This window comes from Phocoena phocoena, chromosome 2 (genome assembly GCF_963924675.1).
Source record: "Phocoena phocoena chromosome 2, mPhoPho1.1, whole genome shotgun sequence".
In the NCBI taxonomy this organism is placed as follows: Eukaryota; Metazoa; Chordata; class Mammalia; order Artiodactyla; family Phocoenidae; genus Phocoena; species Phocoena phocoena.
Window position 1 is genome coordinate 29,043,309 of NC_089220.1, and position 12,297 is coordinate 29,055,605.

Genomic DNA, 12,297 nt, shown 5'->3' on the forward strand with positions numbered 1-12,297 from the left:
CTGGTTCTTTCTACGTTCTAGTTTATTGTTTGGTAGAAAGGCTCTTTGTATTAACGCATTGTATAAACATCTCACAAACTGCTTCTCCTAGATTACAAAAGTCAAAGCCAATTTTCTCTGAGATGGGGCCCTTGAATCTGACATTCAGGTCACCATGATAGAAACAGGAGCTGCTGTACCTAACATTCTGGAAGGTACTTCAACATATGCATTCTAAGGCCTGTCTAGCATCTAAAAGGATCCATCTTTCCTTACAATGCCTATACATGGTAATGAATGAGAATCCCAGAGATCTGACACTGGTTATCGAGTGAGTTTGAGAAGGCTAGTTTAATGATTCCCAACTCAGCCGTAAAATCTCTAGAGACTCAGATAAATGACTCCCCCTTCTCTCCAGCTGGCTTTCTCAAGTATAGATGCATGTCTTTCTGGGACCCAGGCACTGACTGTCAACAGTCTCACCCAGTTTCATCATTAGGCTTCTTGAAAGGGCTTTTGGTGAAAGCAGCAGCTTTAGTTATTGTCAATCTTCAGCCCTTAGAAAAGTATTTTTTGTTAAAAAAAAAAAAAGGTGGAGGAACTATTCTAAGGAATTCAACAAGGAAATAGGTACCTTTTATGAAAAGGACTTTTAAGCTTCTTGAACCCACAACTTAACTGAAATAACTTAACTGAAGTGTCTCCACATAAAATACAGCACCTTTTCCCCAGCAGCTGGATGGATGGGATACACATACACAAGAGCATCCATCGGAAACGCCCTCGCTGAAAATGGCAATTGTGGCAAAAATATGGCTACCTATGCTCCCCTGAGTCACATCCACGGCTCTCCAGGCTGCAGCCTGCAGAATTAGCTGTAGGAGAAGCAGTAAAGGTCCTGTTGGATGGCCATGAGCAGCCCTGGCGCTCCCCGGAAGCCCCCAAGCCGAGAAGAGAAGGCCACACTGGGAATGTCGGCCTTGGAAGTGGGGTGTGGGGAGGGTATGGTTCTGAGCAGCTGGGCATCATGGAGGCTCCAGATTCTCGTGTAGCAGTCCTGGCCCACTAAGAAAGAGAGAAGACATGCGGCAAGTTAGAGAATGCAGAGAGCCTGTGTACCTGTGGCCCTGGCTTCTATGATTCCTAAGGGCTAAAGGTGATTTCACATGAGCCAAACAAACTCACAAATGGAAATTATTTCTACTGATAAGATGTCCCTTTTGAAAATTAAAGTTACAGGACTTCCCTGGTGGTGCAATGGTTAAGAATCCACCTGCCAATGCAGGGGACATGGGTTCAAGCCCTGGTCCGGGAAGATCCCACGTGCCATGGAGCAGCTAAGCCCATGCGCCACAACTACTGAGCCTGCTACAATTACTGAAGCCTGTGCGCCTAGAGCCCATGCTCCACAACAAGAGAAGCCACTGCAATGATAAGCCCACGCACCGCAATGAAGAGTAGCCCCCACTCGCCGCAACTAGAGAAAGCCTGTGCACAGCAACAAAGACCCAACTCAGCCATAAATGAATGAATGAATGAATAAGAAAAAGAAAATTAAAGTTACAGGTTGCCCTGGTGCTTTAGAACCACTGATTGCAGGTGTTCAAAGTGACAAGATGCACTGGCTGGCTGTGACACCCTGGGGTGTTCACGTGGCATCTTGGCTATCAGGTGACCCATTCTGCTTTTCTTGGTGACAAGGGCTATTCAAGAGGGAGCCCAGGCCACCTGTGCTAGATGACATGCAGCTGATTTCCTTTTTATGAGAGAGTAACCAGGAAGATCTCATAACTTCATTACATCCTGGGGACAAATCAGGTGACAACTCTCCCCAGAGCATTTTCTGGTGTAATGATTCAGTTCATAAGACTTCATAGTCTTTCAGGGTTCATAGTTGAGAGGAATCTGATACCTGACACCACTGGTTACAGCAACTCAGATAGGAAATATGTGCTACTGGAGATCTTCAGGGGGAGAAGGGCAGACCTTAGGCATCACGGATTTTAGTGTGCTTTTGACCATCTGAGTTGACTCTATGACCTTAGCTGTGGTTCATTCAGGTTGTACAATTCAAGGATTACTGCAGCCAGCCTACTCCCCACATCTGCCTCTCAACAAGGCTCATATCTTTTCTACTGTCCAGAACACAGAAACTCTCTGGAGATGAAAATTTGTGGAAAACAGACTTAAGGAAGCTAATTACTGGTGGTGGTGACAGTAGTAAATAAGTCTAAGGAAGTTCTAGCCAAGTGATGCTTCTTAGCCACAGAAAGTTTCATAGCAAATAAATACTTTCTGTAGGAATATTAGAAAATTTGACATCTGTGAAGACTGGAAACATATTCCTTAATGCCAAGGGCCTACTATTTCGTTTGTCAAACTGCCAAATAATCATATAATCTGTGATCAACTTGTTAACTCCTTTCAAGGGGGTTTGGTGCTAGAAAGCTCTGCTTCTATTCTACAAATCATGGGTTCACAGCAGTGGTGTTAAAGGAACCAGGTTCCTTTACAATGACCTCCATCTCTTTTCTTAGCATCCTCTGGTGGAAACGGGAGCACAAAGAACAGGGAGCCCAAGCTTTTCGACAGGACAGCTGCACGATGGGATTGAGGGTCACACTGAATGCTGACCTGGTGAATAGGCTTAAACTCCACACCCAGGTCTCCTAAACCAGTGTTTTATTGCTCCTCACTCATCTGTAACTGAAGTGACATTTGCCCAGTCACGTGGGGACACAGGGCTATCCACCTGGTGAGTGTTAAAACTGTTGCTTACTAATGTCCAACTCTACATCCCATCTTAACTCCCTGACCCCAACTGTCCAAAATCCCCTTTATTCAGTTTCGTTTTAGAGTAATTTCTCCCTTATCTGCTTAAGTTGCTGGTGCTCCTAAGGGACAGTGTTTGATGGGATTATCTCCTCCTCCCCAGGTACCTGCCACCACGATTCCTTCTTCCTCATGCACGTGCAGGGGCAGGTGGGCATACTCGTTGACGTGCCCTTCGTACTGCCTAATACACTTAGTGGTCCTCAGGTCCCACAGCTTGATCTGTGGGAAGAAGCACAAGGGGCGGTTAGGGAGGGTCCAACAGGTACACTGGTGAAGCCCAGGCACGAAGCCAGAGAGGGCGAGGTGGTCTCCAAAGACCTCTTCAAGTTAGAAAATATGTCTCAAACCCCCGAGCCGCAGAGTCCATCAAAAGCACCATGACCAGTTTCACGTCTGTTTAGACCAGATTGGGCTCCCAGCGGGCAGCAAAGCAGCTGCCCCGCACAACTCCCAACTCACCTGGTCTCCAGATGCCTTTCCCCTGCCGCCATCTGACGTCAGGGTCTCTCCTGCAGAGCCCCTCCCCCCACCCAGAGCCAGCTCCAGCGGCTGGAGAAAGTCAGTGGTATCCGTACCGTTCCAGCCATGTCGGATGCCATCAGGCATTGCTCCTCTTGCAGGATTTGCACAGAGGTAACTGCTGAGTCATGTAACAGGCGGGTGGCTTTCCAGCCCTTGCCCTGATTTCGACAACGGAGATCAATGGCAAAGATTTCGCCGGAACGACAGCCATTAAACAGCAAAGGAGCCTGCGGAAAGGGGGCCTGCTCAGTACCTCCCTCCCAAGGCTGGGAGGGGTGTGCCCTCCAGAATACACCCCTGCCTCCCCTCCCCTATCCCAGCCCCTAGGTCAGAGGTATGCGTGGAGCAGGTTGGTTAGGGTTTGAGCCTCAGTGGAGATGGAAGGGTTCCTTATCAAAGGGTCAAGAACTGGACACCAGGTGTCCCTCCAGTGTCCTCCCCACTGCCTGCCAACTGGCCCCTAAGGCCTCACCCTGAACCCCTCCCTGTGAAGTGAGGGTGTGCCCTCACTCCTCCCAGGTCGTTAGTGAGAAGCTGGGTGATGAGAGTGGAGTAAGAGAGATCAGAAATCCAGGTAAGACATGGGGTCCCAGACTGAGTGGGAAGATGGCTGAAGAAACCTGAATAATGAATTCTGTGCTTATTGCCCAAAGCAGGTTGGCACATCTTCCACCCTTTTAAAGAAAGGTGGCATTTTTTTTTTTTTGCGGTACGCGGGCCTCTCACTGCTGTGGCCTCTCCCGCTGCGGAGCACAGGCTCCGGACGCGCAGGCCCTGCGGCCATGGCTCATGGCTCCGCGGCATGTGGGATCTTCCCAGACCGGGACACGAACCCGTGTCCCCCGCATCAGCAGGCAGACTCTCAACCACTGCGCCACCAGGGAAGCCCGAAAGGTGGCATTTTCTACAGGTCAAGTCTTTGAAACGTAGTAATGACTAGAATTTTGATTTTTAAATTTATAAAATGTGTAACTTGACAGCTGCAGATAAAAGTGTTATGAATTGGGACATATTTAATTTATACATTAAAAAGTTTTACTGTCCTGCTGGCTAATCCAAGTACTCAAGAATTGCTAACAATTCGTAAGTTGTTTAAAGGCAGCTGAGCCATGCCCTTCCGGATCAGCCAAATTTCATTCAGCGCTGACTTATTCACCGAGTAACCTGTTAATCACTTCTGGTGCCCTCCTTCTCCCTGTAAAAGAGGGAGGAGGACTAGACTCCACACAGGGGAATCCCATTCCAATCCAGCAAAATGTCCACTCTTGGGAAACTTTCTATCAGGCCCTTCCCAATCCAACCAACCATAACAGCAAACTGCTGGGCCAAGACGTCACTGCTGGTCCCAAATGACTGCCGGTGTCCCGTCACCACGCTGGTCACCAGGACTCGCCGAGACAAGCCTGACAGAGACGGAGATGGGCGGACAGTGTCACTCGAGGTGTGGGGAGAGGGACTGTGGACAGGGGTTTAGGGTCTGTGAAATCCTTTACCCTGGGCACCTGGGAAGGCAGCCGTAGCTCACCTGTACTAAAGCAGTTATTTGCCTGGATGTTCAGGGACCACGCACAGGACCAGGCCCCGGGGATCCGGAAACTGCAGAGCATGCCAGGCCGGTCTCCTGCTGAGGGGACAGTAGTAGTGTTAGAAAGACTAACAGCTATCAGGGAGGCAGTATGGTGTCAGATAGGAGGGTTTCAATTCCAGCTATGTGGTCTCAAACTTTTTTCAAAAATAATTTCTTTAAATTGATAAAACATACATTAAGGGTACAAATCATAGTATATATACTCTAACGTATACTATGTGAAGTATAGCTATGTAACCACTACCCAGGTTAAGAAATAGAACATTCTAGTACCCTGGTACCCTTCCTGTCCCCTCCCAATTACTACCCTCCTCACGCCTCCCTAAAGGGAACCACTATCCTGACTTCTCACACCATCTTTTGGTTTTGTAAGGGAAATTCCGAACTTCTTTTTGCCTCAGTCTCCTCATCTGTAAAACGGTGATAATATATACTCCCACCTCATAAGCTTGCTGTATGATGAAATGCCAGGCACCAGGGTAAGTGCGCGTTAAATCATTTAATCCTCCATGTAACCTGAGGGGGCAGGTATATACTTTAGAGAGCTTAAGCGATCTGTTCAAACTGGTAAGGGGCACAGCTGGGATTCATGTCAGGTCTGCCTGAAGCCTGCACTCTTAGAGGCCTGATCCTTGTCTAATTGATCCTAATTCTCTGAAAGACTGAAAACTTAATATCCAGAATGCTGCCAGGCAGTTGGACTGCGTTCAGCCAGGCAGAATGTTAAGTATCCCTGACAGAAACTGCCATACAGTAGGAGCTTAACAGATGCTCTCTGGGCGATCTATATAGGCAGCCCCAATAAATATTTTCATCTCTTGTACTGGTCACACACACTTTTAACTGTTCCGGCTGCTGAAATGACCCAAAAGGAGGGTATAAGTGAAGATGCACATGCTTCTAGTACAAATCCTGGGTCAGGTTTAAGAAATCCTCCCAGGTGCTCTGCAGACTGTCCCCACCCTGCGAGCTCCGACTTGGGCTCACCAGCCCATGGTTCCCACCCCTCCTGTCCAAGCCATCACCACGGAGCTTATGCTGCTGTTGGCTGCAGCTCCTGGGAGGCAAAGGACAAAGATGTCCCTTAGCACCTCCTTATCCAAAGGAAAAGGACCCCTTGTACCTGGATGACTACTGACAAACAATGACGCTGGGAGCAGGGTGGCACAGCCTGGAGTCTCTGCAATTCCCATGAGGCACAGCCTGGAAAAGCCGTTAAGGACAGCCAAGTACAAGTCTCCTCTGGGAGGAGAAGGGGCATCAGTACCCTTCGAAAAAGGTATAATAATACCCATCATCCACATTTAACATGTTTACATTTTCCATATTTAGTTTCAGATTTTTTAAAAGGAAGAAAATGTCACAGATACAGTTAAAGGCCCCCTTTTAACTTTCCTCCACCCAGAGAGAATCGCTCTTCTAAAACTGGTCTGAGTTCTAGGGCTTAGTATTTCCACTACACATTTGTCCATCAACAATATAAAGAACACATTTATGTGTTTGATTTTAAAACGCATGTAAATGGCATCACACAGAATCTCCTACAACAGCTCAATCTGCATTGTCTCCTAGATGCAACTGTATTCATATTTGTAACTCCAGTTCATCTGTTTTCACCGCAGAGCATTCCTTTGTATGAACAGACCACAATTTATTTATCCAGTCTCCTGCTGATGAGCACTGAGATGGTTTTCGCTTTTTTTTTTCCCCCTCTGCTGCTGAAACAAGCCTCTCTTCCTATCCTCCTGTCTCCCACTCCCATGTATGGGAGGCTTCTCTAAGACAGTTTCTTACATCTGTGGTTAAGAATTTCATTTTTCACCACAGTGTGCTATATACACACAAACATTTGAAACAAAAGTTTCATAAAATATTTACACTTACTAAATATGAAACTGATATTTTCTAACCTATTTCATTAAAAATAAAAAGCTGCTCAATAAGCTGATTTCCTGGGCCACAGTTTATAGGATAGGTCATGACTCACAGTTTGAAAACACTGCTATACCTAGGGTGGAACTGGGGGGTTGTAAAGTACACGCATCTCCAACTTGAAGTGGCTGTATCGTTTACTTATACCAGCATTTCCCCCCATTCTCCACCTAGGCCAAAACTTGGCACTATCAGACCTTAAAAATCGTGTTTATCTGAACGGGCATAAAATATCTCCTTTTAACTTGCATTTCTCTGAACTACATCTGATTATAGTTATTTGCGTTTCCCTTACTGTGAACTGCCTCTTTATATCCTTTGCCTGCTTTTCTATCGGACCGTCTTCTGATTGATTTGTTTCCTTTCCCTTTCCCTTCAGAGCTTCAAGAGGAGCCTGTGTTTATCCCCACTTCCTCGCCTTTCTTCTACTCTTCAACCCACTAAAATCCAGGTCAGACCCTCACCTTTCCAGTGAAATGTTCTCCCCAAGATCTCCAGTGAGCTCCTAATACTAAATGTGATGAAGGATTTCCAGTCCTACCCCGGGCCATGCAGCACAATTTCTACCTATACACTCCTTCTTGGCCTCCACAACCACTCTCCTGGCGTTCCATCCTTGGACCTTCTCCTATCACCAAGATTCCCTGGTCCAGGTCCTAAGCCTCTTAAACTCGTGTCCCCTCCATTCCTGCTCATCAGTTCACACCCTCTCCACCACCGTCTTTAGTCTTGCAACAGCCTTCCATCCGAGGTCTCACCCTCACCAGCCTACCACCTTCACTGCTATATGAGAAATGAATCCATGACTACAGTCCTCCAGGGGCATCCCACAGCCCCAAGGATTTGGTTTTGCAAGGCACTACCTAGCCAGAGACGTCACCGATACCAAACCACTTACTGCTGCCAAATGTGCCAAGCTTTCCTCTCACTCTTCTAATGGGAGCTCCACGCCCTCCTTCCCATGTGGGAACCACCACCAGGAAGGCCACCCCAATCCCTGCACCCTACAATTCCCCATTGACATCACTGCAAAGACTGACCACCTGCTGAGGTGCCCAGCTCCAGCACCTTGCACAGGGATTCTAGATGCCCAATACATGCTGGTGGAATCAACACACACACCTCACTGAAAATGTACATCTTTGCCAAGCAACACCTCACTGAAAAAGGTACATCTTTGCCAAGCAATCAGGCAACGATCTTGACCATCTGAATGTGTGATGTGTGGGTATCGTGTTGCCTTGGGTGGTAAGCCCCACGTTAAATATCTCTAGTATAGAGGCTGCTGAAACTATAAATGAGAACACTGTATCTGGGCAGCTCAATTCCTTCTGAGATAAATCTCTTTTCCTTCTACGTTTGTAGGGCAAGGATGTGGGAGAAAGTCCTTACCCGTGTGCACTTACCCATGTTACTGTGGCTGAAACCCAGGTTACACTCAATCTTTATATCACACTTATAGGGCCAGTATCATAGAGCTAATCCTTTAAAAGGCCACAGGTCAATGAAGAACCTGCTAAGTGTAGAAAACGTTCAGTCTGACCTCCCACCACTCTGGGGAAAAGCACAGAGTGCAGGTCTGAACCATGTGTCATTTTTGTAAAGGAAGAAAGTTTAAGACCTTCAGCAGAAGCATCAGGTGCACAAAAGCCTGAAGATTACCTGAAATGACCACCAGAGGGCAGGCCGCTGACCAAACCACAACAGACCACACTCATTTCTTTTACTGTGCTTTCCTTTGCTGCCCTTCACAGATAGTGTTGTTGTTTTTTTCTTCAAATTGAAGATTTGTGGCAACCTGGTGTTGAACAAGTCCACTGGTGCTATCTTCCCAGTGGCATTTTCTCATTTTGTGTCACATTTTGGTAATTCTCACAATATTTCAAACTTTTTCATTACTATTTTGTTAATGGTGATCTGTGATCAGTGATCTTTGATGTTACTATTGCAAAAAGATTATGACCTGTTGAAGGCTCAGATGATTAGTATTTTATTAGTATTTTTTAGCAACAAAGTATTTTTAAGTTAAGGTATGTACATTGTTTTTCAAACGTGAAGCTACTGCACACTTAACAGACTACAGTATAGTGTAAACGTAACTCTTACATCTGTATCTGCATCTGTCTATCTCTGAGGTATGCCTATATATGGATTTTTTTTTTTCTTTTTTTTTTGCGGTACGCGGGCCTCTCACTGTTGTGGCCTCTCCTGTTGCGGAGCACAGGCTCCGGACGCGCAGGCTCAGCGGCCATGGCTCACGGGCCCAGCCGCTCCGCGGCATGTGGGATCTTCCCGGACTGAGACACGAACCCGTGTCCCCTGCATCGGCAGGCGGACTCTCAACCACTGCGCCACCAGGGAAGCCCCTATATATGGATTTTTATCCTCACAAAGAGAATCATGGATAAATGCCATATTGTCTGAATATCAGAAATGAGAGCGAGGTTCTTGTTTTCTCTCTTTTAAGGCTTGATCTCTTCTGCCCTCTGGTAAGATCAAGACAGTAACAGGTGGTCCCGTCACCCCACACACCCCACCAAATGAAAGCCACAGAAAACTTTCAATTTACAGAACACACAGTTTTCTGTTTGTCTTACATAAAAGTTATAATCAGATCTCTAATGTGCTTTAAGCTTTAAAACCCTTTGAGGGACTTCCCTGGTGGTCCAGTGGTTAAGACTCTGTGTTCTCAATGCAGGGGACCTGGGTTCAATCCTTGGTCAGGGAACTAGATCCCGCATGCGGCAACTAAGAGCCCACATGCCACAACTTAAAAAAAAAAACGAAAGAAAGAAAAAAAGGATCCCACGTGCCGCAACTAAGACCCAGGGCAGCCAAATAAATAAAATAACAAACAAACAACCCTCCCCCAAAACAAAAACAAAAACCCCAAACCAACAGATTCCAATTCAGGCATCATTTGTTGAGGACCCGTGACATGGCCAAGCACTGTGCTAAGTGTATTCACAGATGTTAACTAGTTAACCTTATGACAACTCTGAAGCTGGCGTCAGGTATGACAAGTGGCCACATAGTTTCATTTATGTGAGCGAACTCAGTTATTATGGAAATGAACCACAACACGACTCATTAACATGTGGCTTTGGCTTTGGGTCAAACAGTATCACTCCATGAAGGACATGACGGACAGCTCTCCTCTGCATCATCAAGAGACCCCAGGGGGCTTCCCTGCTGGCGCAGTGGTTGAGAGTCCGCCTGCCGATGCAGGGGACACGGGTTCGTGCCCCGGTCCGGGAAGATCCCACATGCCGCGGAGCGGCTGGGACCGTGAGCCATGGCCGCTGAGCCTGCGCATCCGGAGCTTGTGCTCCGCAACGGGAGAGGCCACAGCAGTGAAAGGCCCGCGTACTGCAATAAATAAATAAATAAAGGGATGTCGCCAGATCATATCCTAATAAAAATAAAGTTAAAAAAAAAAAAAAAAAGAGACCCCAGGGATCCCAGCTACCCTGACACTGTACTGTGTGCTCCTACAAAGCCCAGATGGCTCTCTGGGTAGGGAAGGAAGAGACTAGAATGAAGAGTGCTCTAAAGAAGGCCATCTCTGGGCAGGGGACCTAGGCCCAGAGCCCACAGCCCCAGTCCGATGTCAAAGGAACACCCTTCTCTGGTGTGTGCCCTCAGCCTCCCTGCCTTGGGAGGCTCCTCCTCCTCTGCCTCAGGAGGATTTGGGGTTCCTTTTCAAGGCTTTACTGTTCCTTTCTGCTTTGTTCCTCTGCTAAAGCACCAACTCTCAAGTTCCAGAACAGTGTCTGGCACCTGGTAACACTGACGTCATTCCCGGACCTCAGCTACTTCTCTGTGCTCCACGGGAATCCTTGTTTTCTAGTGGGTGCATTGCTCTTTCCTACAAGGTGAGACATTCGTGCAGAATGGCCTAGACCTCTGGACACTAAAACACCATCTCACAAACCCCACAGATGCCCTGGTCTACATCAGGGCATGGCCGGCCCACCAAACCTCTTCACCTGCCAAAAGATACAGAATGTGGGAATCCAGGTGATTCAGCGAGGCCCAGCTCACAGCGTTCACCTGGTGAGGAAACACACAGCCAGATGGCAAGATTGGTTTGATGCCAACTTATGGAGAGAAACAGACAAATACTTTCTTATAGAACAGTAATGTGACTGACTGCTTTCTTCAGGTCTCACTCCTTGAATAGGGACTGGAACGAGCATTCTGAGAACAAGGAAGCTCCCTGCCCCACCGTGCAGAACCTTGAGGGGAAAGGGAAGAAGTAACCCCCAGGCCTCAGTCCTTCATCATCAGCATAGCATGGGCATCACAATGAGCCATCTGGTATACCCTCTGGTATAGGCCAGGGATGAATTCTCTGCAACAGATCTCACTTCACCCAGAAACCATTTTCAACCTGTGTCCATCTTGTGGCTCATGTCTCAACAGAACAGAAAATCACGGCTTTTTACAGATGCAGCCATCACCCACTGCAATGTTAAAAGTTGCCCCCTAGATAGCAGGCTCCTTACATTTACATAAATTTCAGTGCTGGCTACGACTGACTGGAAGATTGACATAATGTTCTGATACATTGGGAGGGCCCTCCACCCAGCCCTCTGTGGCCCACCTCCCAGGAACTCTGTGCTTTAGCATCAGCTCCTTTGGATCAACTTAACCCCCCGGAGGGAAGTCCCTGCAACAGTTTAATTAAAGCAACACTGCTTCAAGTCCTCCCCCATGTAAATTCATTTCTCTTCCAAGATGAGAAACTGATGAGGCCCTTTTCTTCCCCTATGAGTTCTCAGGATCTAAAACTCCATTTTTTCCCTTGAGAAAATGAGGTAACCGAGCCCTGCCTTCTTCACAAAGCTCTCTCCTCTACTCTGAATTTGGCCAATTACTGCAGTGCCCTGGATCCAATGGCAGAGCAGGCTGCCATGGCTAAAGGGAAGCGCAGCATACCTTCCGGTTGGTGAAGTAGAGGTTTTCATGCATGTGCACCCTGAGCGTGGGGGTCTTCAGGCCACGCAGGTTGATGATGCCATACTTGGAGCCCCCGACTTTGACATCGTTCACGGTGAAGAGCCGGTCACTGTTGGTATCCGCCTGGAGAAGGGAGGCGGACTGTGGGTGGCCTCCCAGGCTGAGCCACGCGGTCTGCCGAAAGACCGTCTACCTAGCTCCCACGCTCTTGTGTGTTTTCACCAGGTGAGGGTTCTCGCCCATGAGGAAGTGCGGAATGACCTGACTTGCCCCTACTTGGTGAAGCCATCACTGGGCAAAGCTGACAGGCATCTGGTCTCACAGTTCAGGAGCAAAAAAGGCAGTGAGGGGGCACGGCCAGTCTGCACAGTGACCCCTCTCAGAACTGGGTTTGGGAGAGTCCTAACGTCCACCCAGAGGAGTTTAGATGAGCCGCGTGGTGACAGAGCAATGTGGCCATCATGAAAGCCACACAGAAA

At 47.7% G+C, this 12,297-nt stretch overlaps 1 protein-coding gene across 6 annotated transcripts in view; it reads right to left on the minus strand.

Moving 5' to 3' along the window:
• The window catches only part of DCAF4 (DDB1 and CUL4 associated factor 4), a 30,152-nt gene continuing 17,855 nt past the window's right edge, over positions 1-12,297 (minus strand). For 3 of the 6 annotated variants that reach the window (XM_065870906.1, XM_065870904.1, XM_065870902.1), the window contains 8 exons: positions 11,798-11,941; positions 10,860-10,909; positions 6,048-6,127; positions 4,862-4,960; positions 4,642-4,739; positions 3,390-3,563; positions 2,919-3,033; positions 851-1,044 (listed from right to left, as the gene is read on the minus strand). In XM_065870906.1, the coding sequence (XP_065726978.1) occupies positions 851-1,044; positions 2,919-3,033; positions 3,390-3,563; positions 4,642-4,739; positions 4,862-4,960; positions 6,048-6,127; positions 10,860-10,909; positions 11,798-11,941 (954 nt within the window). Of the gene's footprint in view, positions 1,045-2,918; positions 3,034-3,389; positions 3,564-4,641; positions 4,740-4,861; positions 4,961-6,038; positions 6,128-10,859; positions 10,910-11,797; positions 11,942-12,297 lie in introns of all 6 variants that reach the window. The other 3 variants (XM_065870903.1, XM_065870905.1, XM_065870907.1) reach the window with 3 other exon arrangements.